Source organism: Drosophila kikkawai, chromosome 2R (genome assembly GCF_030179895.1).
Source record: "Drosophila kikkawai strain 14028-0561.14 chromosome 2R, DkikHiC1v2, whole genome shotgun sequence".
NCBI classification, from domain to species: domain Eukaryota; kingdom Metazoa; phylum Arthropoda; class Insecta; order Diptera; family Drosophilidae; genus Drosophila; species Drosophila kikkawai.
Genome location: NC_091729.1, coordinates 2,102,767 through 2,125,355, shown reverse-complemented (window position 1 = coordinate 2,125,355; position 22,589 = coordinate 2,102,767). Strand labels below are relative to the sequence as shown.

General features: G+C 41.2%; 2 protein-coding genes across 19 annotated transcripts in view; one reads left to right on the top strand and one right to left on the bottom strand.

Moving 5' to 3' along the window:
• LOC138927962 (uncharacterized) overlaps positions 1–17,887 on the bottom strand; it is a 65,235-nt gene extending 47,348 nt beyond the window's left edge. Inside the window, exons 1-2 of the mRNA XM_070283647.1 lie at positions 17,846–17,887; positions 17,416–17,687 (exon numbers count right to left, since the gene is read on the bottom strand). Coding sequence (XP_070139748.1) covers positions 17,416–17,625 — 210 coding nt within the window. The 5' untranslated portion in view covers positions 17,626–17,687; positions 17,846–17,887. The remainder of the gene's footprint in view (positions 1–17,415; positions 17,688–17,845) is intronic.
• The window catches only part of LOC108081755 (transcriptional regulator ATRX homolog), a 596,348-nt gene that overhangs the window by 278,200 nt on the left and 295,559 nt on the right, over positions 1–22,589 (top strand). The gene's annotated exons all lie outside the window — the stretch shown is intronic.

The window sequence follows — 22,589 nt, the reverse complement described above, 5'->3', positions numbered from 1 at the left end:
AAATTAGACAATGTGAATAAAAAATGCATCAAAATAATATTGCACTTTATACTTCCACATATTACATATATTTACAATTCTGTAATTACTACGAATGTACGTCCACATTCTCATCATCTTGATAAATAGTTAAAATAATCCTAGTGCTAAAACCGAATAAGGACTATAGGCCAATTTCAATCCTTCCATTTCTAGCCAAAGTGCTTGAAAATTTAATGTCCCAACAAATTCAAAAATTCCTTGAAAGGAATGCGTTACTTTCCCCAAAGCAGTCGGGATTTCGGAAAAGAGAAGTTGAGTAAGTGCAATAACAAATATCGTGGAAGACATTCGACAAAAACTTGACAATAACTGTGTGACATTTTTGACCCTTCCTGGCCGTAGTCAAGCATTTGATTCTCACTCCGATGCCATTTTTTTAGGGGAAAATCCATGCTACCCGTCATCAGACAAATAGTAGCGGGGATTAATATTAAACTTCTTATTGACACGGGCGCCTTAAAAATTTCATCAGACCATACGCAAGATTAAAAAGCGTCCCAGTGGAATCTCCATTCATTACATTCACGGCGTCACCACTATCACGAAGAAACGCAACGTGTCACTTTTTTAATTTAAAGGCCACGTGCTTCATCTTACCTGACTTGTCACTTTGGCATCACTTTGTCTAGCCTCCGGCCACCTCACCGAAGTATAGAAAATTGATTTCCTTTCGTGCCCCTATGTCAATTTTACCTGAAGTGCGCAGGTGCATCACCTTTGGTCAGAAAGACATTTTTGAAAATGGTCCGCGACAGGATAAAAGCCTTCGCCTTTCAATGAGGCCCTACCTTATAACACGTCGGTGGTACCATCATCAGAACTGTTGATGAGGCACCAATTTATGCCAACCTATACCCAATGGAGCAGCTGATTTCGTCAATGGCGAAATTCAAGATCTGCTAAAATATGGCATAAGCCAAAAGTCGAAATCACCCTACAATAACCCAATAGTAGTAGTACACAAAAAAGGCACCGACGAAACAGGCAAACGGAAAATGCGTTTAGTGTTGGACTTTCGCAAATTGAACGAGAGAACAATACCCGACCGCTACCCCATGCCAAACATCTCGCTGATATTAGGAAGCTTAGACAAGGCCAAGTATTTTACAACGCTGGCCGTGTAAAAACTTCCTTTTCCGTTAATGGAGAAAAGTACTAGTTTTGCAGAATGCCATTTCGACTAAAAAATGTTGCCAGCATTTTCCAAAGAACTATAGACGACGACTGCGAGAGCAGATCGTTTATATTGATGATGTTATCGTCTTTTCAGAGGACGAAAACTTCCACATCACGTAGCTTTTTGGGGTTCATAGTAAGCAAGAACGGGGAGTTGCCTTTTTTGTCTCTGTCTCTCTTGTGTTTTTGTGTTCTTTTATGATTGCTTACATCTTTTATTTGTCATTTAATTAGTTATACATAAAACAATACTAATTATTTTTTCGTTTTATTTTATAACTTTTATTTATTCAATTCGTATCAGTGTGTATTTTCAAGACTGTATATTTTAAATTAATAGTGCACTAAATATGTAGCAACGCAGCGAAATTACAGGAAGTGATCGAAGTTGTTCGATAATATCAAGAAAAAGCTGCATATTTGATCTGACCTACATATGTACAAAAAATTTTTGTTTATTAGACTCGTTATGAGCGAAAAAAATCTTCAGTTGTACAATACGAAAATGAATAGCTGAAAGTAATGGAGACCATTGTCCTTAAATCTACCAAAAATAAAGGTTAGCAAATAGGAGAAAGTGCTCATCCTGGTCGTCCGAAGGTTAATTTTTTGGGAGTTTTCAGCTAGAACTAAGTGACGGCGAATAAATGAGTCCGCTGTTTTTACTTTGCGCAATGAACCCCAGCAACAGCCGTCGATACAAGCAGATCCCAATGAAGTAATTTCCCTCATAGTGCAGACCGCCATGTCCAAAAGCCAATATTTGCTCATAAGAAATTTTGTTAATAGCAAAATATCATTTGACTTATTTCCCAGCTAACACATCATTGTAAGTGCAAAAAAAAAATAGATACCCAGAAAATATACCAGTATACTGATTTATAGGTGAATCTCATGCTGAAATATAATTGCAACGTTTTCTGGATAATACAACATCGAGCTTATTGGAGCTTCAAGGGGATTTACCAAAATCAATCACAGATGAATCTATTGAAAACGTATAACTTATATAATTGGGCTAAAACTTAAATATGTATATAAATGTCCGAATATTTGGACAACAACTTCAGAAATAAACCTATGTATATGTTACAAATTGACGTGCCTATATTCTACGTGGAAGCTACGCTTAAAGACAGTTGCTCGAATTGTGAAAACAAAACAAAACACAAACATAACAGTTTTTGCTGATAAGCACTAAAAAAGTGTTGTTGTCAACATGAGCGACGACGTAGACGACACAGCGGTTTGGAGCTGGCAAAAAATTAAGCCTAAGCCAAAGGGAATGAAGAGACCAAATCAAGTTTTTCCGATTCTACTAAAGAAAAAACATGCCCTGGACACTGCACCCAGCACTAGCCACAATAAATTCGCTATCTAAGCCGAACGCTCGCCAATTGAGAAAGGTAATGATGCAGACGAAACCGAAGCACTGGATATGATAACTGAGGACAACATTGATGAACCTGCCAAGCCGCCACCTATCTTCTTATCGGATGTTAGTGATATAAAAAGTATGCTAAACTACCTCGAAACCAAAATTAAAAAATAAAATTTTCTTTATCAATCTCAACGAGATGGCCAAGTAAGGGTTATGGTTAAGTCAATTGATGAATTCAGGTCCCTCGTTAAAAGTCTTGCTAACGATTTTGTCAAGTTTCATACAAACCAACTTAAACATGAGAGAGCATTTAGGTTCGTAATAAAGAATTTGCACTTCTCAACGGATATTGATGTAATTAAACTAAATGTGGAGTCCAAAGGTCATTCTGTTAGGAGCATAAATAACATTAAAAGCCGTGGAGCCAAAGAGCCATTAAATCTGTTCTTTCTTGACATTGAGCCCGCAATGCACATTGGTAACGCAATTGTCAAAATAGAGCCCCCTCGGAAAGCAAAAGACATTCTTCAGTGTCACCGTTGTCAGGAATTCGGGCACACAAAATCTTATTGCAACAAAAATCACAGCTGCGTAAAATGCTCTCGTAGGCATCCCAGCAACCTATGTACAAAAGATAAAAAACAACCAGCAAAATGTGCGAATCGCAACGAAGATCACGTTGCCAGCTACAAAGGGTGTAGACTCTATAAGGAGCTCATATCAAAACAATTAGCTACTGGTCGCAAACAAATGCAAAACAAAAACCATGGTTAGGTAGGTAGGTATAAGTGGTGAGGCAGCCCTGGCCGCCTCCAATTAGAGCTGAGCTCCGTTTTGTTCCACACCCTCGATTTGCTGTTGTCTGCGCCCTTCTTAGTACCAGCCCTTGTCATTCAGGTAAGCTAGGATGGCCGCTATTGGCTGCCTTCCAACTTCCCCTAGTGACTCGAGTTGGTGTGCTCCGAAGTGTCGGGCTCTTTGTCTGTTGAGTGCCGGGCAGTGGCACAACAGGTGCTCTGGTGTCTCCTGTTCGCTGGGTTCTTTGCAGCTTCTGCATTGTGTGTTGTAGGGTAGACCCATCTTACAGGCTTGCGTGCCTACTGGCCAGTGGCCGGTGATGGTTGCTGTTACCCTCCTGATGTCCTTTTTGCTCTTGGAGATCAGTTCTGCGGTTCGCTTCTAATTGAATTCTGGCCAGCATAGTTTCGATCTTCTGTGCTCTGCCTTCGTCGACCATTCCTTGCTGGCTAGTTGTTTGAAATGGTCGTGAATTTCCGTCTGGACCGAGTTCAGGGAGATCTGTATGTCTGTTGTTGCTGAGTGTTCTTCTGACCCTTTTCTGGCCAGCTCGTCTGCTTTCTCGTTTCCGTCTATGTCATTGTGTCCGGGTACCCAGGCTATTTGTACCCTGTTGTTGTACCCTGCGAGTCTGTTTAGTGCCCCTTTACAGTTGGCCACTAGTTTTGAAGTCGTCCGTGCTTGTGCGAGGGATTTGATCGCCGCCTGGCTATCTGAGTATATCCTTACCTTGGTATTCCGAAGGCCTCGGTCTAGCGAAAGTTCGGCAGCTTTCAGTATCGCGAGAACCTCCGCCTGGAAAACCGTCGCTGACTCTGGGAGGTGGAAGTATTCCTCCACCTTCCAGCTTTCGGCGTAGATTCCGGCCCTACCCCGCCGCTCATCTTTGTGCCGTCGGTGTAGAGTGATACCTCATCCGGTTCGGTTACTCTCCCTCTCTGCCAGTCTTCCCTTGTATTTTATTATATATTCGTTTATTTAGAGTTAGAAGGGGTGGGGGGGGGGAACATGTACATAATGGAAAGAGGGGGGGGGGGGGGGGTTAAAGTAGATGGGGCGTAACACTCGCCCACACACCCTTGTAGGGTATATAGTGGTGTATGTGTTACCGAATCGCAGTTCGGTTGTCATGTAGTCTGTGTCTACTGTCTTCAGTCAGCATTGCGCCAATCCATGCCCTGATGCCTCCTTATACTCCTATACCGTTGAATGAGCTTAGGATGGAATCCGCATTCACGTTATTGAAGGCTCCTTCTATGTCCAGGAAGGTGGCCATGGCGTAGTTTTTGAAAAGTAGAGTCTTTTCTATGTATCGCACTACCTCGTGTAGTGCTGTTTCAGTGGATCGGCCTTTCCTGTACGCATGTTGCGCATTGGAAAGGTTTTTCTCCGTTCTTTCTCTGATGTGGATATCAATGATCCTTTCCAGTGTTTTCATTAGAAAAGAGGTAAGGCTTATCGGCCTATAATCCTTGGCTTGGATGTGTCCCCTTCTTCCTGGTTTTGGTATGAAGACTACCCTCGCTTCCTTTCATGGAAGTGGTATGTGTGCTGTTTTAATGCATGCCTGAAAGATTGCTTGCAGCCATTTTCCCGTGCTTGCTTTTGTTGTTTGTATCATTGCTGGTATGATTCCGTCCGGACCCGGGCTTTTGTATTTGTCGAAGGAATCTATCGCCCAATGGATTCTTTCCATGGTGATGATCTCTTCTATTTGTAACTGCTGGTCTGCCCCCTGCTCTGCTTTCCATTGTTCTAGGTTCTTCTTTTTGGTTTTCTGGGAAGTGCGTATTCAGCAGGATTTCCAGTGACTCTTCAGCCGACGTACTTCCTGTCCCGTCGGGTTTATTTATGAGCGTGGGGCTTGTGTGTCCTCTCGATAGGATTTTACTTAGCCTCGCCGTGTCTTTGACTCCTTCAAGCGATTCACAGTAGCTGCTCCAAGATTCCTTCTTCGCTACGTAGATTGCCATTTTGTATTCTTTGTGTATTGCTTTGTACGGCTGCCAGTCTTTGGTTCCGTAACTAGTGTTGAAGGCTTTTCGAACTTTCTTTCTGAGCTCGCATAGTTCTTTGTTCCACCATGGTGGGTATGTCTTCTTAGAGTATGTTAGTCTGCATGACTCTTTGTAGGCGTTGTTCAGTATATTTGTGAAGTCCTCTACTTCCTTATCTATTCTCTCCGGGGTGGATCGAGTCTTGATCCTTCTGTCTTTGACCTTTGACTGTACAATCTTTCCGTATTTGTCCCAGTCAGTGTTACGAGGGTTTCGTTTCGGCGCCGTTTCACATATCGGCATCACGATTTCGAAGAATATGTACCTATGGTCTGAAAACGAGTCTTGTGTAGAGACTCTCCAGTTTCTTACCTTATAATCGCTATGCTCCATTTGGAGGGTTATGTCTAGGACTTCTTCCCAGCCCTGTAATCCTTCCGTACTTGGAGAGATGAAGGTGGGCGTGTTTCCCTTGTTACAAATAGTGACGTCACGACAAATAATACTATCGAAGAGAGACTCTCTCCCTATTTCCCCACAGTGTGTGCCTTGCGTTGGCATCGCACCCGAGGATGAGCGGCGTCTTAGTCTCCTCGGCCCACTGCATCACCCTATTAAACGCTTCAGGTGGTGCAGGTTCGTCGTGGGCCATATATCCGGAGGCTATTAGTATGGCTGTCCCATCCGCCGCCTTGAATCTTGCCACTGCTAGATCTAAGTTGCTGAGATTGGGGTAGAGAAGAGCATTAAGGTTGTTTTTAATGATTATACCCGCCCTCGGCCTACCTGTCGAGTTTGTGTATAATGTTGTGTATCCCTTTATGGCCATGCCTGAGATTCGTCCGTCTCTTGTCCATGGCTCTTGTATAAGGCCGATGTCGATGTCGTTCTCCCGGAGAAGGACCCCCAGATTAGCTGAAGCGTGGGAGCTGCGCTTCAGGTTTATCTGAACGACCGTAGGCATTAGATTGGGGTGGTGTTGGGGTGCTATCGTCGATCGCCAAATCGTCCAGCAGCTTATTGGCGTCTTCGACTTCGTCTTCCAGAATATCGTCCGGTTCGTCTAGGAAGACCTTCACCTTGGCTTTCCTGATGCCGTACCGGACTTTGTTTTCTGCTGCCTTCAGCTGTTCTAGGCAGCGCTGGTTGATCAAGAACAGGTATGGCTGGCTGGACTTCATTTCTCGTTCAGCTTTGAGAATAGCCCAGTCCTCCATATCGACTCCCTTGTTCATCGCTCGCAGAGTCTTGAGCACCCTTTAATGGCTAGACAGCCCCTTGGGTAACCAGATGCGAGCTCTGGGTCTCCTTGGGATGTCCTTGGCGGGGACCAGCTTAATACTAATCCCCTTCCATGCCTTGCCTAGTCTGGCAACGCAATCCGCCAGGAAGTCCCGCGAGAACTCATCGTCGCACCTGATCACCCGGTGCCCCCTAACCATGTCCGAGGAGTCAAAGGAGGGTGACTGGCCCGTTGGCTCGGACAGTAGTTTGTCTGCCACCATCTCTGCCAACTGGGTCTCGACCTCCTCCCATTTCTCCATTAGAAGGCGCCCATCGTCGTTGAGCTCATCAACAAGTGCCATAGCGAGTCTGTCTCTGGCCACCTCGCTGAATTTTTTCACCGTCTTGACAAAGGTGGTCGGGGCGCCCTTCGCGTCTTTGGCTCTCTTCGGAGCGCTCTCGCTCACTTCTTGTGAGCGGTTGCGCTTCGTTTGGGGAGGCAAAAGCGTTTGTGGGTGCTCCTTTTCGTATCGCTAATACTCCTCGATCACTGCGAGGTACCTAGTTTTGTCTGCTAGGTCGCGCGGATCGGCTTTGCCCTCCTTTTCATTCCTTGATATTTTGGCGAGGATGAAATGGGCCTTGCTTGCTTGCGCCTTTCGTTGCTGGTTGGTCCACGGTTTTGACTTCCCGTGTTCGCCCGTCGCTTTGGCTTGGCTTGCCGCTGCTTTGCTTGTCGTTGGTTGTATCGCTTGAGGTGTGCTGGTCTTAGCACTTCCCTCTGAAATGGACGGAGCCGGAGTCTCATCATCTGAGCGCAGAAGCTCCTCCTCGTCCAATTCACTCTCAGTCGCCGGTTGTTGGGGTTTTACCTCACCCGCGAGGTCCGAAGCGGATTTTTTGGTTGAGTTCATGTTCATAAACGCCCGCGTTGCTCGACATGGCGAGCGCGGCGGGCCCGAGGGGTTTGGGGCATTGAAGTAAGGTCGACCGTGGCTTCGCCCCTAAGCCACGGCAAGGCTCGTTCCGACCCAGGGTTGCCCGGCCCTGGGAAGGCTCCGTTCTGACACAGCTGGTTTGCCCCCTCAGCTGCGAACTTTATAGTCAGTGGGCACGGGTCGCTTTACACACCTGACTTGAGGGGAGGCAGTTTCAAGACTTGCCCATGTCTTGGTAGGGATTGGGAGTCAGAGGATTATTGGGTGCGGGATTCACAGGAGGTGCTGCTCGCATAGGACGTACCATAGTACGTTTCCAGGAGGTACCACGCGGAGGACCTTCTCTGAGGAGAAGGTGGTGTATATCAGACTGATATTCACCTGCGAGTCGACTTGGTGTTCCATTTGAGCCAAGGAATATTCATCAACAGTTGCCCTGTTCACTTTGCCTTGGATTGTCGCACCCTTACCACCTAACAAAAACCATAATCAAAATGATTTTGCAAAATACCAATTCCCTATTCTGCCTGATAAGCCAATTCAACAACCAAAAGATTATCAATCATACACTCAAGTTGCTTAAGGAAATAGTAATTCGAATTCTTCTCTAGAAAGAATAGAACATCTTTAAGAAAAACAATTTGAACTCATCAATAACCTGCTTAACATGATAATGTTACTGGTCAATAAATTATGCAAATAAGCCTAATCTTAGGAATATGGAATGCCAATGGGCTTTCCAACCATGTCAATGAAATATCTCTATTGTTAAAAACAAATGCAATCGACATCATGCTTGTTTCAGAAACACACTTCACCAGTAAATCTTTTTTTAAAGTAGTTGGATATGACACAATAAGATAGAGCCCATGGAGGCGCAGCAATTCTTGTTAAAAATGGTCTGAAATTTAAAATTAGGATAGTACTATAGAAAATTATATACAGGCTGCCACAATTGAGATTAAATGCATGCACGCAGATGTCTCAATCACAGCAATATATCTCCCACCGAGATTCACAATAAAAGAGCTCGATTTTAAGAACTTTTTTCAAGGACTGGGAACAAAGTTTATTGTTGGAGGCGACTTCAATACCAAACACCCTTGGTGGGCTTCGTAGCATTCTCTGGTATCCCACAATCCCACATGCGCTTAATGGAAAGTTTCGATCTTAACTCAGATCACTCTCCGATAATAGCTACCTATAGCACAATAGCTCATATGCTTGACAAGCCCTATAAAATAATCTCTGCTTCCACAGATATTAACGCGTTTAAAAGCTACCTAGAAGAAGCCATAAGCCTAGATATTTCGTTAAAAACAGGAGAGGAACTAGACTATGCTGTGGAGCTTTTTACAAATACAATTCGCAAAGCAAGCTACATACGGTGTACGCCAAACTTTGAGTTGACGTGCTTTACATCGCTCTATTTATTCAAAGTTTTCTTAGTGAAATTATATTTATCAAAGCCCAAATTTTTAGCAAGTGGTCGGTGTTTCCGTGAACTTCATAATCAATAAACAACCAGACCTTTGTAAATAAAGTCTTTGACTTTATCGTCGCAAAACAATTTCGGTTTTACAATTGCCTTGCCTTTCTATTCTTGTGCATTGTGTTTACCGCTTATCGCTGCATCGCCTTGTGTTGTTGGCGCTAGCTAAATCAATAACACAAATTTCTTATTTTTCGGCGCTTAGATAAAAGCTTTTATTTGTGCGCTCTTCGCTTTCTGTTTTGATCGGTCTGTTCGCCGCGAAACTTAAAAATTTTTTTTTGTTTTAACATAATGTATAATTTTGTTTTGATCGGCTCTTTCGGCGCGCAAATAAATTAAAACAATTTACAATTTACAATTTACAAAAAATTTCTTCGCGGCAGATCAATGTTTACTGCTGGCTCTGCGAAAATATCGCTCACGTTGGATGTGCCGATCTGGGGCAAATTGGATCGCGTATCTCCGATAGTATTCGAGAAAATGCTGGATTGGACTCGACCTGCTCGAGCTGCCTGCATATCAAATCGATATGCGGGTCTTCATGAGGCAAACTCACCTAGAATTTCAGTCGTTGGCGGCCGGCTTTAAGGAGTTGTCAACTCGTTTCCAGAAGGCGGAACACCACTTTAAGTCGCTAAAACTGCTAAGTGACCCCGCAAACAAAAATATGAGCAAGATGCTGCATCGGTCCAAACTTCTGTTCTTGAAGATCTGGTCAGGCCGTTGGATCAGCAGCGTGTCAACGTTGTCCAGGCATCCACGTTGCATGCTGCAGCCTCTGCTGAAGTTGTTGCACCGGTCCCCATTCTCGGACTGGGCGAATTCGCCATACTCCGGGTTCAGCAACCTGTCTACACCGACCAGGCATTCACGTCGCGTGCTGCTGCCATCAACGACGCGTCGGTGGTGTCGAATGCCCACCCCGTGGTTCCCCCGGTGGTCCCTATATTAGCGCCGGCCGTTACCAGAAGTGGCCCCCAACAGTCGACAATTTCTGGCGTTGCCAAACGTGGACCGGTGCCTTTGGCTGGTGTTGCTCCGAAAAACCAGATTTTTGTTTCCCGCCTCAATCCAGATGCTTCTGAGGGCGACGTTAAGACCCACTTGAGCAGCAAATTGAATGTTTCTGTTACTGAGTTTAGTGTCTCCAAGTTCAATTTTAAGCAATGACGTGATATATCTTCGTTTAAAATTTCACTTTCTGACCTACTATTTTCTAAGGCTCTTGATCCTTCTGTGTGGCCTGAGCATGCAATTGTTCACGAACTCGAAAACAAAAGTAATCCTCGTGCTCGCGGGCCTCAAACTCCTTCAACTAGGCCTTCAAAAAATTAATTGACTCTTTTGTTCTTCACTATCAGAATGTTCGTAGTTTACTTGGCCAGCTCAGTAGACTGCACGTCAATAGTGTCTCTTTCGATGACAATGTTATTGTCTTTACAGAAACATGGCTTAACTCCTCTGTTTCTGACTCTTAGATTTTTTCAGGGAACTATACCATCTTTAGAAGTGATCGTCCTATACGGACAGGCGGTGGTGTTCTCATTGCGGTTAAATCCGATCTGGTTTCTAATATCATTCCTAAAATTGACACTGATCTAGAGTTTGTGGCGGTTCGTATCCAGGTTTACGATTATTCTACCTACGTTTCATGTTCGTATATTCCACCTAGGTCTGACACTGATATTTATATGCAGAATGTATCCTTAATTCAAGAAATTCATTCTTCCCTTGGTGTTAATGACCACCTTATCGTCACGGGTGATTTCAATCTGCCCTCCATTTCCTGGATGCCCTTACCTGATTCAAATGTTCTTGTTCCCACCTCACCCCACGATTTAATTCATGGTTCCATTGACCACTCATTGGGACAATTAAACTTCGTACGTCCCTAGAATTGACCCTCTTTCTAGTCCCGAGGACGCTTATCATCCCACTTTGGAGCTAACCTTTGAAGGCTCCACTCCATTACTATTGTGTCCGGAAGCTGAGCCTGCAACGTTTCGTTGCGTTTCCATGAAATAATGTACGTAGTTTTCGAAATGTATGTTCCTTCATTTCCCTCACCAGAAGTTTCTCATAAGCCCCATTGGTTTTCTCGTCGGCTTTCTTATCTAAAAAATCTGAAATCCAGACTGTTTAAAAAGTATAGAAAACCTGGTCTCCAAGTCGACCATTCGAGATATTTAACTGCTCGTACAAATTTCCTAGCACACAATTCTGAATGCTACAGAAACCACTTATATCGGTGCAAAATTGAGTTTCAGGCTAACCCGAAGCAATTTTACGCTTTCGTAATCTCGAAACGGAAATCTCAACAATTTCCATCATGTCTTCATTTTGATAATGCCTCCGCTTCTAATGAGCCTGATATCGCGAACCTGTTCGCAAAATTCTTCCAGACTACATACTCACAAATTAATTTCGATTATAACTCAGAGTTTTCTTTTCCACTCCCGCACTCCAATTGCATTTTTATGCCTGTAACACAGGTACACAGCCAAAATTTCCACGAACCATTTCAAGTTTTCCATGATATTTGGGTGCTCCTGAGTAAAAGTCCCATACAAAATTATTTTCCATCACCTACAGGTTCCGCGGTATTCCTAAGAATACCAAAAACCGATGTTTGCCGACATTTTGAATTACATGGCCTATATAATTGGACTAATAATAATAAATAATAAATAAGGACATTCAAATTGTTAGAATAAGATATACATGTATTTCAATCTTGTGTAGTTTTAAGACAGATATGAAAATTTTAAAATTGACCCGTTGTGACTATCGCACTAATTTATAAGTTTTTAACTTGTAGCGTTAGGAATTTATTTACCAATAAATTAAATTAAGCATATCATTAAAAAACACTCCTTATCCGGTCTGATGTAAGGGTATGGATTTAAAATGACAGATATTTGCTATTCTTAATTAATAAATAAATAAATAAATACAAATCACACCCACAGAAATCATCAACCAAACCAATTGTACCTGTTCACACATGAACACGTATCTACACTTATCTACAAACAAGATGCATATTGATGATGCACTTGTCTATCTTATAAGTACAACCGCCACCAGAGAATGAATATATAAACAAAAAGACACAAAAGAGTCTTGTATGTTTTAAATTGAAGCACCATTTAATCTTGACATAGCTATAGGTTGCTGTAATACCATGGAAGATATGGTAAGGCGTGCTGAAGCCATTAATATCAGTAGAAAATGTGCTTAAAGAAAATGTAAAAAGTGCATTAAATTGAAAAATTATATTGTGGTATTTGAAATTGCCAACATGATCAAAGCAAAAGGAGAACAAAAAATCCCTATTGTTAAAAAAAAAAAATTGTGGTCGAGAAATCGGCATAATACAAATAAATATCGGTAATATTTATTGTGGGCGTTTTTTCGAGGCCCTAAACATTAAAAAGTCGCGGTAGTGACAAATAATAAAAAAAAAACACACAATAAAAAATTTTTTTGTCAAAAAAGGGTCGTTATTGTTTTTAAACAAGAATTTTTTTATCCAACATTGGTTGGTTTTTTTAAGAAAAAATAATAATTTTTTCCAACCCCATTGGTTGGTTTTTAAAGAAAAAGGACAATAAGAGTCCGTATTATTATTGTTTTTTAAAACAAACAAATTTTTTTCCAACTCCATATGTTGGTTTTTTTATAAGTGCAAGAGATGACAACCAGAAAATAAGAAATAAAAAATTTTCTGTAGTCGAGAAATTGACAAAATATTGTGTGGAAGTTACCCAGCTCTTGACGGAGAGAAGGAGAAGAATGGACGACCTTACGGCAGCAACTACAAATAATTCTGCAACAACAACGACAGCCGCAGCGACGATACAGATGCAGGCGGCATCAGGAAAACATCCTACAACCAACAACGGTGGCAGCGACGACAGCAGCAGCAGAAACAACAACATCAACATTAAAGACGACGGCGTCCCAAATCATTTGAAACTTGATAGGTCTTCCTGGGAGCTTAAAAAATTATTCAAACGAAATTTCAATACAATAGGTCCAAAATTGGAGTTTATAGCAAAAAAAAAAAACGGAAAAAAACCATACTGATATGGTACTAGAAAAATTTGATTTTATCGAATACGTGTGGATTCGGACAAAAAGGATTAGTTACTCATTAATCTGCACACTTTGCTTAATAGTTTCCCGTTTATAACTTTTTGCAACGCTTTGCCATGCAAAAGTACTGATCCACGAAACACAACTACACTTTTTAAGATCGTTCTAAAAATACACATAAAAAAACACGGTACAATTGGTCAAAAACAAATATTAACGACACAAAAATCGGTAAACTTTAGTTTTATATACCTGGACAATCATTTTCCATATTTTTTAAATTCACTTTTGTGTAAGCTTTTGCCAAAACAAATAATCAAAGTCGCAAAATGTTTGCCCCCAATTTTATACAAAACAGGTGGTACATAATTATCTGACTTTAACAGCGCGAAAGCAGAACAGTATTGCTCCACATGTTAATGTTAAATATTTTTTTTATCTGTCTAGGGTGTTTAAAAATTAAAAATAAAAAAAATTTAATATTAACAAAACAAATTTGACTTTATGCCAAAAAAACGGGAAAAAACCATAGTGTGCTGTCAAACTTAAGAAATAAATCTCTAGCTGCATATCTGAGAAACTTAGACCCTAATTCTTGCAACATGGAATATAACCTGTGGAGAGCAACTAAATATGTAAAGAGACCAGCAAAAAGAAACATAGTCACCCGCAAAAGCAATGGAACTTGGTGTAGATCTGATGATAAACAAGCTGAAGCATTTGCAGAACACTTTTTTTTTCCCCCGTTTCCACCTCCCGCCCAACAGACCGATGGGCGCAGCCGTGTGACGTACGGCACTAATCGCGAACTAAAGAATTAAAGAAGAAAAGGAACGAGGAAACATTAGAAGAGAACAAAAAAAAAAAATATAATATAACATAAACATATAAATAAATAAAAAACCCATGCAAAACTAGGAAAGAACCCAAAAAACATACAGTATAATATAATTAATATAAAACGCATGCAAAATTAGACTACGGTGTTACACTACGAGCCGATACTAATAGTATTAAAGTTTTCAAAATAGAAGGGTTATCACTACGAATAATAATATCAGAGAGGCGGTTGTAATCCGTACACAGAACCCTAAAGGGTTTATGTACTTCAAACTCCCGCCTACAGTGATTTACTACTAAAGAGATAAGGGTTCTGGATGTTAGTCGAGGAACGTGAAAATTGAGCTGCCCTAAGAGATAGGGGCTCTCAACATCACCGTTTATTAAGTTGTTAAGAAATACGACGCCAAGCATCGTTCTACGGTTAGCTAGCGAGGGTAAGTTAATTAATAGAAGTCTACTAGAATAGGATGGTAGTCTCACATCAGCATCATCAGCACTCTGTGTCCAGCCAAACGACATAAACAATCCTATAACAGAGTCTAAAGTAGAAAACTTTCTTGGGTCACCCTGTCAAATGAGCTTGCCTATTAAAAGGATTCAGTTTGACGAAGTCATTAAATGCTTAAACAATAAAAAATCACCAGGCCCGGCATCACTCTAAAAACTCTTCCACCAAAATGCATATGGTTTCCCACTCTGGTATTCAACGCTATTCTCAGGCTAGACCACTTCCCAAGTCAATGGAAATGTCCAGAAATAATTATGATCCTGAAGCCAAACAAGACAGAAACTGAACTATAATCTTACTGTCCCATTAGTCTGTTGACAATATTCTAGAAAGTATGTGAAAAAATACTACTGAAGAGGATGTTGCCAATTTTGGACGAATTTGCCATCATTCTGAATATCAATTCGGATTCAGAGGCCACGGGACTACTAAGCAATGTCATAGGGTTATCAATGAATTGTTACCGCATTTGAGACAAAAAAATACTGTACAGCCACATTTCTTGATGTTCAACAGTCTTGTTTGGTGTGTTTGGTTTGATCGGGTTTGGCACAATGGATTACTCTATAAGATAAAGGAATGGCTACCTGCACCATACTATTTATTACTGAGATCCTATTTGTCCAAAAGATGCTTCTACGTTCAGCAGAGAAGTGACACGTCATCACTACTTCTCATAAACGCAGGCGTTCCTTAAGGGAGTGTACTGAGACCAGTCCTTTACACTTTATATACGGCAGATATGCCAGTAACCAACCACTGCACCGTTGCAACATACGCTGACGATACAGCCATTCTGGCAACAAGCTCATCTAGAGATGAAGCATCTAACCTCTTACAATGTGAGCTCAATCTGATTGAAGCCTGGTTTCTTCGCTGGAAAATTAAAATCACCTTCTCAAAATCTGTTCAAATAACATTTGCACTAAGGCCAGGAAACTGCCACACTGAACGGCTCGGCAATTCCACAAGATACCTGTGTGAAGTATCTTGGCATGCACCTCGACCGCAGATTAACATGGAAACACCACATAAAAGCGAAAAGTCAACATCTCAGACTGAAAACACTAAAAATGTCCTGGTTGCTAAGTCGAAAATCATCAGCCACTTTGGAAAACAATGTTCTCCTCTACAAAGCTATTTTGAAGCCTATTTGGACCTACGCTATACAGCTCTGGGGTACAGCTAGCAATTCAAACATTGAAATTCTGCAGCGCTACTAATCAAAAACATTGCGTCAAATTGTTAACGCTCCATTTTATGTATCAAATGCAAACATTCGCAAAGATCTATATATTCCAACAATAAGGGAAGAAATTAAAAAATATAGTAAGAAATATACAGACAGACTTCACAATCGCGAAAATAATTTAGCCCTAGGTCTAGTAGACAATAGCCTAACAGTAAAAAGACTCAAAAGATTTCAAATTCTTGATCTCCCTGATAGGTAAACATATGTACCATAAACGATAAAATAGATTAATTACTATTCCTGCTATGTAAATACTAGTTATAAAATTTACCTATTGTGTAGTATGCGCACATATCGAATACGCACTGTACCCAGAGTACTTAAAGAGTGCGCACTGTAATACAATGTTGCAGTGTTTACACAATTCAAAGTCCCGGTCATAAACCATGAGTGGCCGATATATGAACCGATCGCTAAGGCTTAGCCTGCACTCAAAAAGTGCTAGTGTCGACATATTTGTATCGCCTCCACTTGTGAGCGCATAGCCAATGTACATAAGTACATTTCCTTATACATAAGAATATATATACACAGCCGTCTCTCTGCCGCCGCCTGCGGGCAGCGCAGCTACGAGACTTAGCTTACATTATAACTTAAGGAACTTTGTATAAATCATTAACTATTTGAGCATTGGAGCGGTACCATCGCTGCTCCAAATAGATACTCAAAATATATTAAAAGATACTCTGGGAACATTGAAGCGGCACCATGGCTGCTTCAATTTAATAAAACTAAATAATAAAACTTAAACCCAAAATCTTATCCTTGGGGATTGTGGACAATATAAGGACGAAGATATTTCAATTGTCACAAGACAGATTGTAAATAAAATATGAAAAGAAAAAAAAAATTTTTTTTACGTATATGCGTAATAGTATTCGAAATCAAAAAACAAAAACAACATCAAATTAGTGAAAACTTCAGTTGCTAATTTTCAGATATATTCATCGTAATTTCTTTACATTCAACGTGGAATGTAATGTTTCGGAGTGTAAAATTTGTCATTTAATGTTCCATGGCAACTACGTGTGTAATTTGAAACGCCACTTAGAAGTGAAATGAAGCGAAATAAATATATGGAAGCGACCGAAAATAATTAATTCGAAGAGTCTGAACAGAAAAATACGTTTTCGGTGGTAATGGGAAAACAGAAAGTAAAAAATTACAGACGAAGATTTTTCAGAAATAGTGGCGTTTTCTGTTCGATAATTTTTTTTATTTTTTTTACAAGAAATATTCGAAAAAATAGAAAAATTACTAAAAATTACAAAATTTGTACTGTAGGGTAGCTTTGCGTTCATTATACAAGATTATGAATAATAACGGCGAAAAATCTAACACGGAACCCGAGAACTACGGTTGAGTTTTTTTTTTTATAAAAAACAAAAAAAAAATCTGATGAGTTGGGTAGCGCCAACGAAACGTCACCACAGCTGCTTCTTGTCTATTGACAAGTTCTTTTTGTTGTTTTTAGCTGCAGTCGAGCCTTTGATTTTTATAAAATCGAAGCCGACTGAGACCTCAAGTCTGCAATTACGAATGCTTACAAATATAGGTCGATGCTAACATAAAATAATGATTATCTTTGATGATAGTAGAAAAAAATCATAAATTGTGTCGATTTTTACATTTGAATAATAAAAAAAATCATTTTTTACGGTACCTGGTTTGGACTCGAGCTCTTCCGAGGTAGTGGCACTGTTAACTGACGCGGAAAGAAGTTTGGAACAGCTTTCGTATTCTGTTCTTCCTCTTTTCCCCAAAACGGCCGGATCAGATCCTGATGGACTTGACATATGGTCCTTAACGAAGTTTCTACGGCGCACAGTAGCGCCTCTCGAACAATTAGCGTTACGTAAATCGAAAAAGTCATGTTCGCAACGACGCAAATTTAACCTTACTTATTCGACAGGAAACTTCCCAAGGATTTAAAATCTGCAATAAAATCAATTTTAAGATTTTTTTGTAGAAGATATGAGCATTCAAAGTTGAACTTTCTTTCGTTTTTTGCATCATACCAAAAAATGAGTAAATTTGCCGACTTTCAGGTAATATTACACAAAAACCATAAAACCAATGGTCATGGTTTTTACTTTAAATGATAGATACTATGTAGGAGGCACGTTACTGTTCTCTTCAGTGGTCGCAAACGAAGTGTTCTTTATTCAGTCTTCCATTCTCTCCTTGGCCTATTTCTTGAGTGTATTGGTGTATGCTTATAACTAAGTGTGTATGTGTACAATAAATGTGTCAATGTATAGGGTAGTGTGACTGTCTTCTACAATCGGTTAGTGTGGCTGCTTGCTACATCGGTTAGTGTGGCTGCTTGCTACAGATACATTCATAAACAATTAAAGAACCGAAAAAAACGGCACTTTGGTTTGGGCTTGTATAGGTAAATTGCTGTCAGGTATCCATTTTTTCCACAATTTTCTGCATGACAAAAAATGGAAAAAAGGCGACTAATTTATTTTTAATTTTTTTACTTTTTGATTTAAGAATATGGTTAGTGGGGCTGCTTGCTACAGATACATTCATAAACTATTAAAGAACCGAAAAAAACGGCACTTTGGTTTGGGCTTGTATAGGTAAATCGCTGTCAGGTATCCATTTTTTCCACAATTTTCTGCATGACAAAAAATGGAAAAAAGGCGACTAATTTATTTTTAATTTTTTTACTTTTTGATTTAAGAATATGGTTGACTGCGACTTCTGATTTGTTTAGAAGGAAATGCGGAATCCATTGTTCTTTTCAAAAAGTCGTTCGAAGTTTAAGTTGTAAAAAGCCAAAATATTTAAACTTTTGCTAACTTCACTGCCGTTTTAAATTAAGCGAACAGGAAACAGGGTTTTTACCGTTGGACTCGACTGTTGCCCTGAGCGCCAAAGAACGGCTTACCGAAGTGGGAACTCGGGCAACGGACCGAGATTGTACAGGGAGGCAGAAGGGAGGCATGGCAAAAGGTTAGCGAGAAGCAAGGCGGTCAGCAGCACAAAAAATCTGGGAAAGGAAAAAAGAAAGAAAAACCTGAGAAGTAAAATAAAACAAGAAAAAAAAGTTGCTCAAGAAAGTTTCCTTCCTGCGTGACCGGGACATAATCATTGGACACAATATATATATATATATTATTGTTGTATAGGTGTTTTAACTCAATCTGGAAGCCACCGTGCCGTCGCCAGCCGCCAACGGGCTGATATCTACCGGGAGGACTACGGAAAGCTGGCGAGTCCGTTCCGGGAGACCGCCGCCGTAAACCGGCCGGCCTTAACCTAAGTGACCATTATTTTATTTCCTTGGCACTCGCCGCCGCCTTGGTAGGCACAAAAGCCAGCAGCCACCTAAAACTGGCTGTAGCAGTCAGCCGCCGCGCTGTCGCCCATACTGGCCGCGATCAAAACAGCGCCGCTTCTCCTGCAAGTAAGTCTTGTCTTCCGCGTATCCGAAAACAGGTCCGAGATTAGAACAACACAAGTGCTGTAAATTTTCCGAACAAGATTAAAACATCGAATTGACCCACCCATGTGGTTTCTAACATATTGGAGCTCCAGCAGGGACCCGAGGTAGGAAAGGGGTACTTGGGGGTTGGTGCGTCATGGCGGATCCATCAAAGCCAACAATTCCGTCCCAAAAATGTTTTCTCAAAATCGTTTTGATTGTTTATTTTTGTTTTGCTTCTTAGTGATGTGAGTTTTTGATAGTGGTGATAGTTCCGAGACGTCCAATATTTTCGGTATCAAATTGTGCGGACTGTGGGCATCGGGTCGAACCCGCCCTGGGCATCCTGAGCTAGCCCAGCGTTGCCCAGGAGTAGAATGTAGTTCCGTTACAATATGGCGCCCAACAAAACAAATAAGACTAGAGGGAAAACAACGGCTTGTCAGGCCATCCAGCCCCCACGAACGGTGGCTTGCGAGGCCTATTGTACGGTCTGCAACTCCACCTATGACCTGGGGGTTGGTCAAGGCATAGGTATTTGTTGTATATTGGTTTTTTTGTCATGATGGGAGGCTTGTTCCGCAGGAAGGCGAACAATGGCTGCCGAACACATTTCACAGTGGTTCTGCGGTGGCGAGGTGGTGGCATCTGGTTGTGGAAATGGCGGATTGGCACCATTTTAGTCACCAATCCGTGCAAGGATTACAAGAAGAACACATGGAAATACAAATTTTATTAAAATAGTCTGTCGTTTTCATGTTGTCAAAGTAGTTTTGTGCAGATCATTGGGTTTTCCTGGTGAAGGTGGCTTTTGGAATCATCTTGGAGGCGAAATCCTTTATTCAACGTAATGGTTACATTCAGGGTTATCGGTTTATGGTTAGAGGTGTTAGCGGGGAAACTACGGGGACTAACTACAATGTACCTGGGTTAACTTGTTCGCGAAAAAGTGACTTTGCGGTTGATTACTGGAGGGCTTAACTCGACCCGAACGCAATCGACTGCTAAGTGATTTCTCTGGGCTGTGACCCGCTTTATATAGGCCGTGGCGTGGTCCAGTGCGTCCAATCGCCTATGCTGGATTTGCCCGGCTTATTGTGGCCGGCTCTGGCGCGGTCCAGTATGCCCGTGCGAGATGGAGCGCGCGCGCGGACTTTTGAATTTGAATTTAATCGTTCGCTTCTCTTCTTTTGTTTGTTCATTACCTTTCCTTGTTTATCCTTATCCATTATCGTAGTCTATTTTCCCTTATCCCTTGTTTTCTTCATTTATTTCGCGTGGTTTCTACTCCTTATTTCTATTTTTATTCCTATTTTGCGCGGCATGGGTCACACCATCTCCCTCTGAAAATTAGACAGAAAATAAAGTAATAAATTAACTGAATATTTAGTTATGTATGGAAAATTGTTTATTTATCTGTAGCATGTATGGTATATTTATTTAATTATTTATTTGTTGCGTATTTATTTATTTATTGCATATTTATATATTTATTCACGATCATATTTATTTAACAAATTGTTGCACATATATTTATTTAATTTCTGGTATATTTATTTATACATCGTTGGGTGTTAATAAATAGTAAGTTATTTATTTATGTATTATAAAGAATAGTAATTATAGGCTGTTTGAAGAAGGTAGCTTTAAGCTGAAATGCACTCGATAAGAAAAGACACGTGGACTTTCGGGTTTTTACGCGACGTGCGTCGGGATGTTTATTTAAGAAGTAAATCGGTACTAAATATACATTCTCTCACATTTCCGGCATTTGGCGTTGTCGGTAATACCCAGCTTGACTGCATGTGCAGCGATCTGTTAGAATACCCACTAACATTCTGCAGTCCTTTCACGGAAGATGCAGAGCGTAGTGGGTGAGTTGTGCTTTTTGTACATGATTTTCGATATTCTGCAGGTTGCGGAATTACTCTTCCACCTGCTCTTTGCCCTTGCGTCAGCCCGTCTCTCCAGCTCGCTTTGGAGCGTTCTTAGGGAGACAGGGACATTTTCTGCTCTTTCAGTCGCCAGTCCAACGCCTTCCTTTACAAGTTCGTCCCCGGTCACGTTACCGTCTATGCCTTGGTGGCTGGAAACTCAATAGATCCTCACTTTTTTTTTTTTTTTTTTTTTTTTTTTTTTTTTTTTTTTTTTTTAGGCTTTGCTTTTATTTATTGAATCTTCTCATTTATGAGACTAACAATAAGTGTATCAAATCTTACAATACTACCTAACTAGCAGTCATGAGACTGGTACAGAGTAAATGGCCCTGACTAATTATGGCTGGGTTGGATGGTCGTTACATAGTAGGCGGCTTCTTCTGGAAACTCCTATCAAGTCCCTTGCTAAAGGATTTGGATGGGTGGAGAGTTTTTCCTTGTAGGACGCTTTTTGTTTTTATATTTCGTTCTTAACTGCAGGAATGCCGAGATCCCTGTGGATGTGTTCGTTGCGAATATACCATGGTGCCCCAGTGATGGTTCTCAGGATTTTTGATTGGGCGAGCTGTATAATGTCTAGATTGGTACTGCACGCGTTCCCCCAGAGCTGGGAGCCATACGTCCATATTGGCTTTAGTGTGGAGTTGTAGAGCAGGACCTTGTAGTCCAGACACAGTGGCGATCGGGAGTTTATGAGCCAGTGGAGGCTGCTGGCTTTTAGTTTTAGATGAAGTTTCTTGCATTCAATATGTCTTCGCCATGTTAGGCGTCTGTCCAGGTGGACGCCCAGGTACGTTACCACGTTGACTTCGGGGATCAGTGTGCTGTTCAGGTAGAGCGGGGGGCATGTTTGTCTGTTGAGAGTGAACGTTATGTGCTTACACTTTTGTTCATTTATTTTAATACGCCAGTCAGATAGCCACTTCTCGACTACCTTGAGGTGGTTGGCGAGCTGGGTTGTTGCCCGGACTGGACATCTGGAACGGCTGAGGATCGCAGTGTCGTCAGCGAAAGTGGATAGTGTTAGCTGGTCGCTTGTGGGGATATCCGCTGTGTATAGGACAAATAGGGTTGGCCCAAGTGCGCTTCCTTGTGGAACTCCAGCTTCGATTGCATAGGTGCCGGATGTTGTTGCGTTGCACCTCACTGCGAAGACTCTGTTGTAGAGATACGACTCAAGTAATTTGTGTGTGTATACCGGCAAAAGTGTTTTTATTTTGTGCATGAGGCCGTTGAGCCAGACGCGGTCGAATGCTTGAGAAACGTCGAGAAATATCGCGCTGCAATATTCTAGATTCTCGAAGGCTGTGCGAATTTCTGATGTTATTCTGTTAACTTGCTCGATAGTTCCATGTTTTTCTCTGAAGCCAAATTGATGGGCTGGGATGATGTTGTGAGCTCCCAGATAAGGAATTATGCGCTTTAGTAGGCATTTTTCAAATAACTTGGACAAGCATGATAATA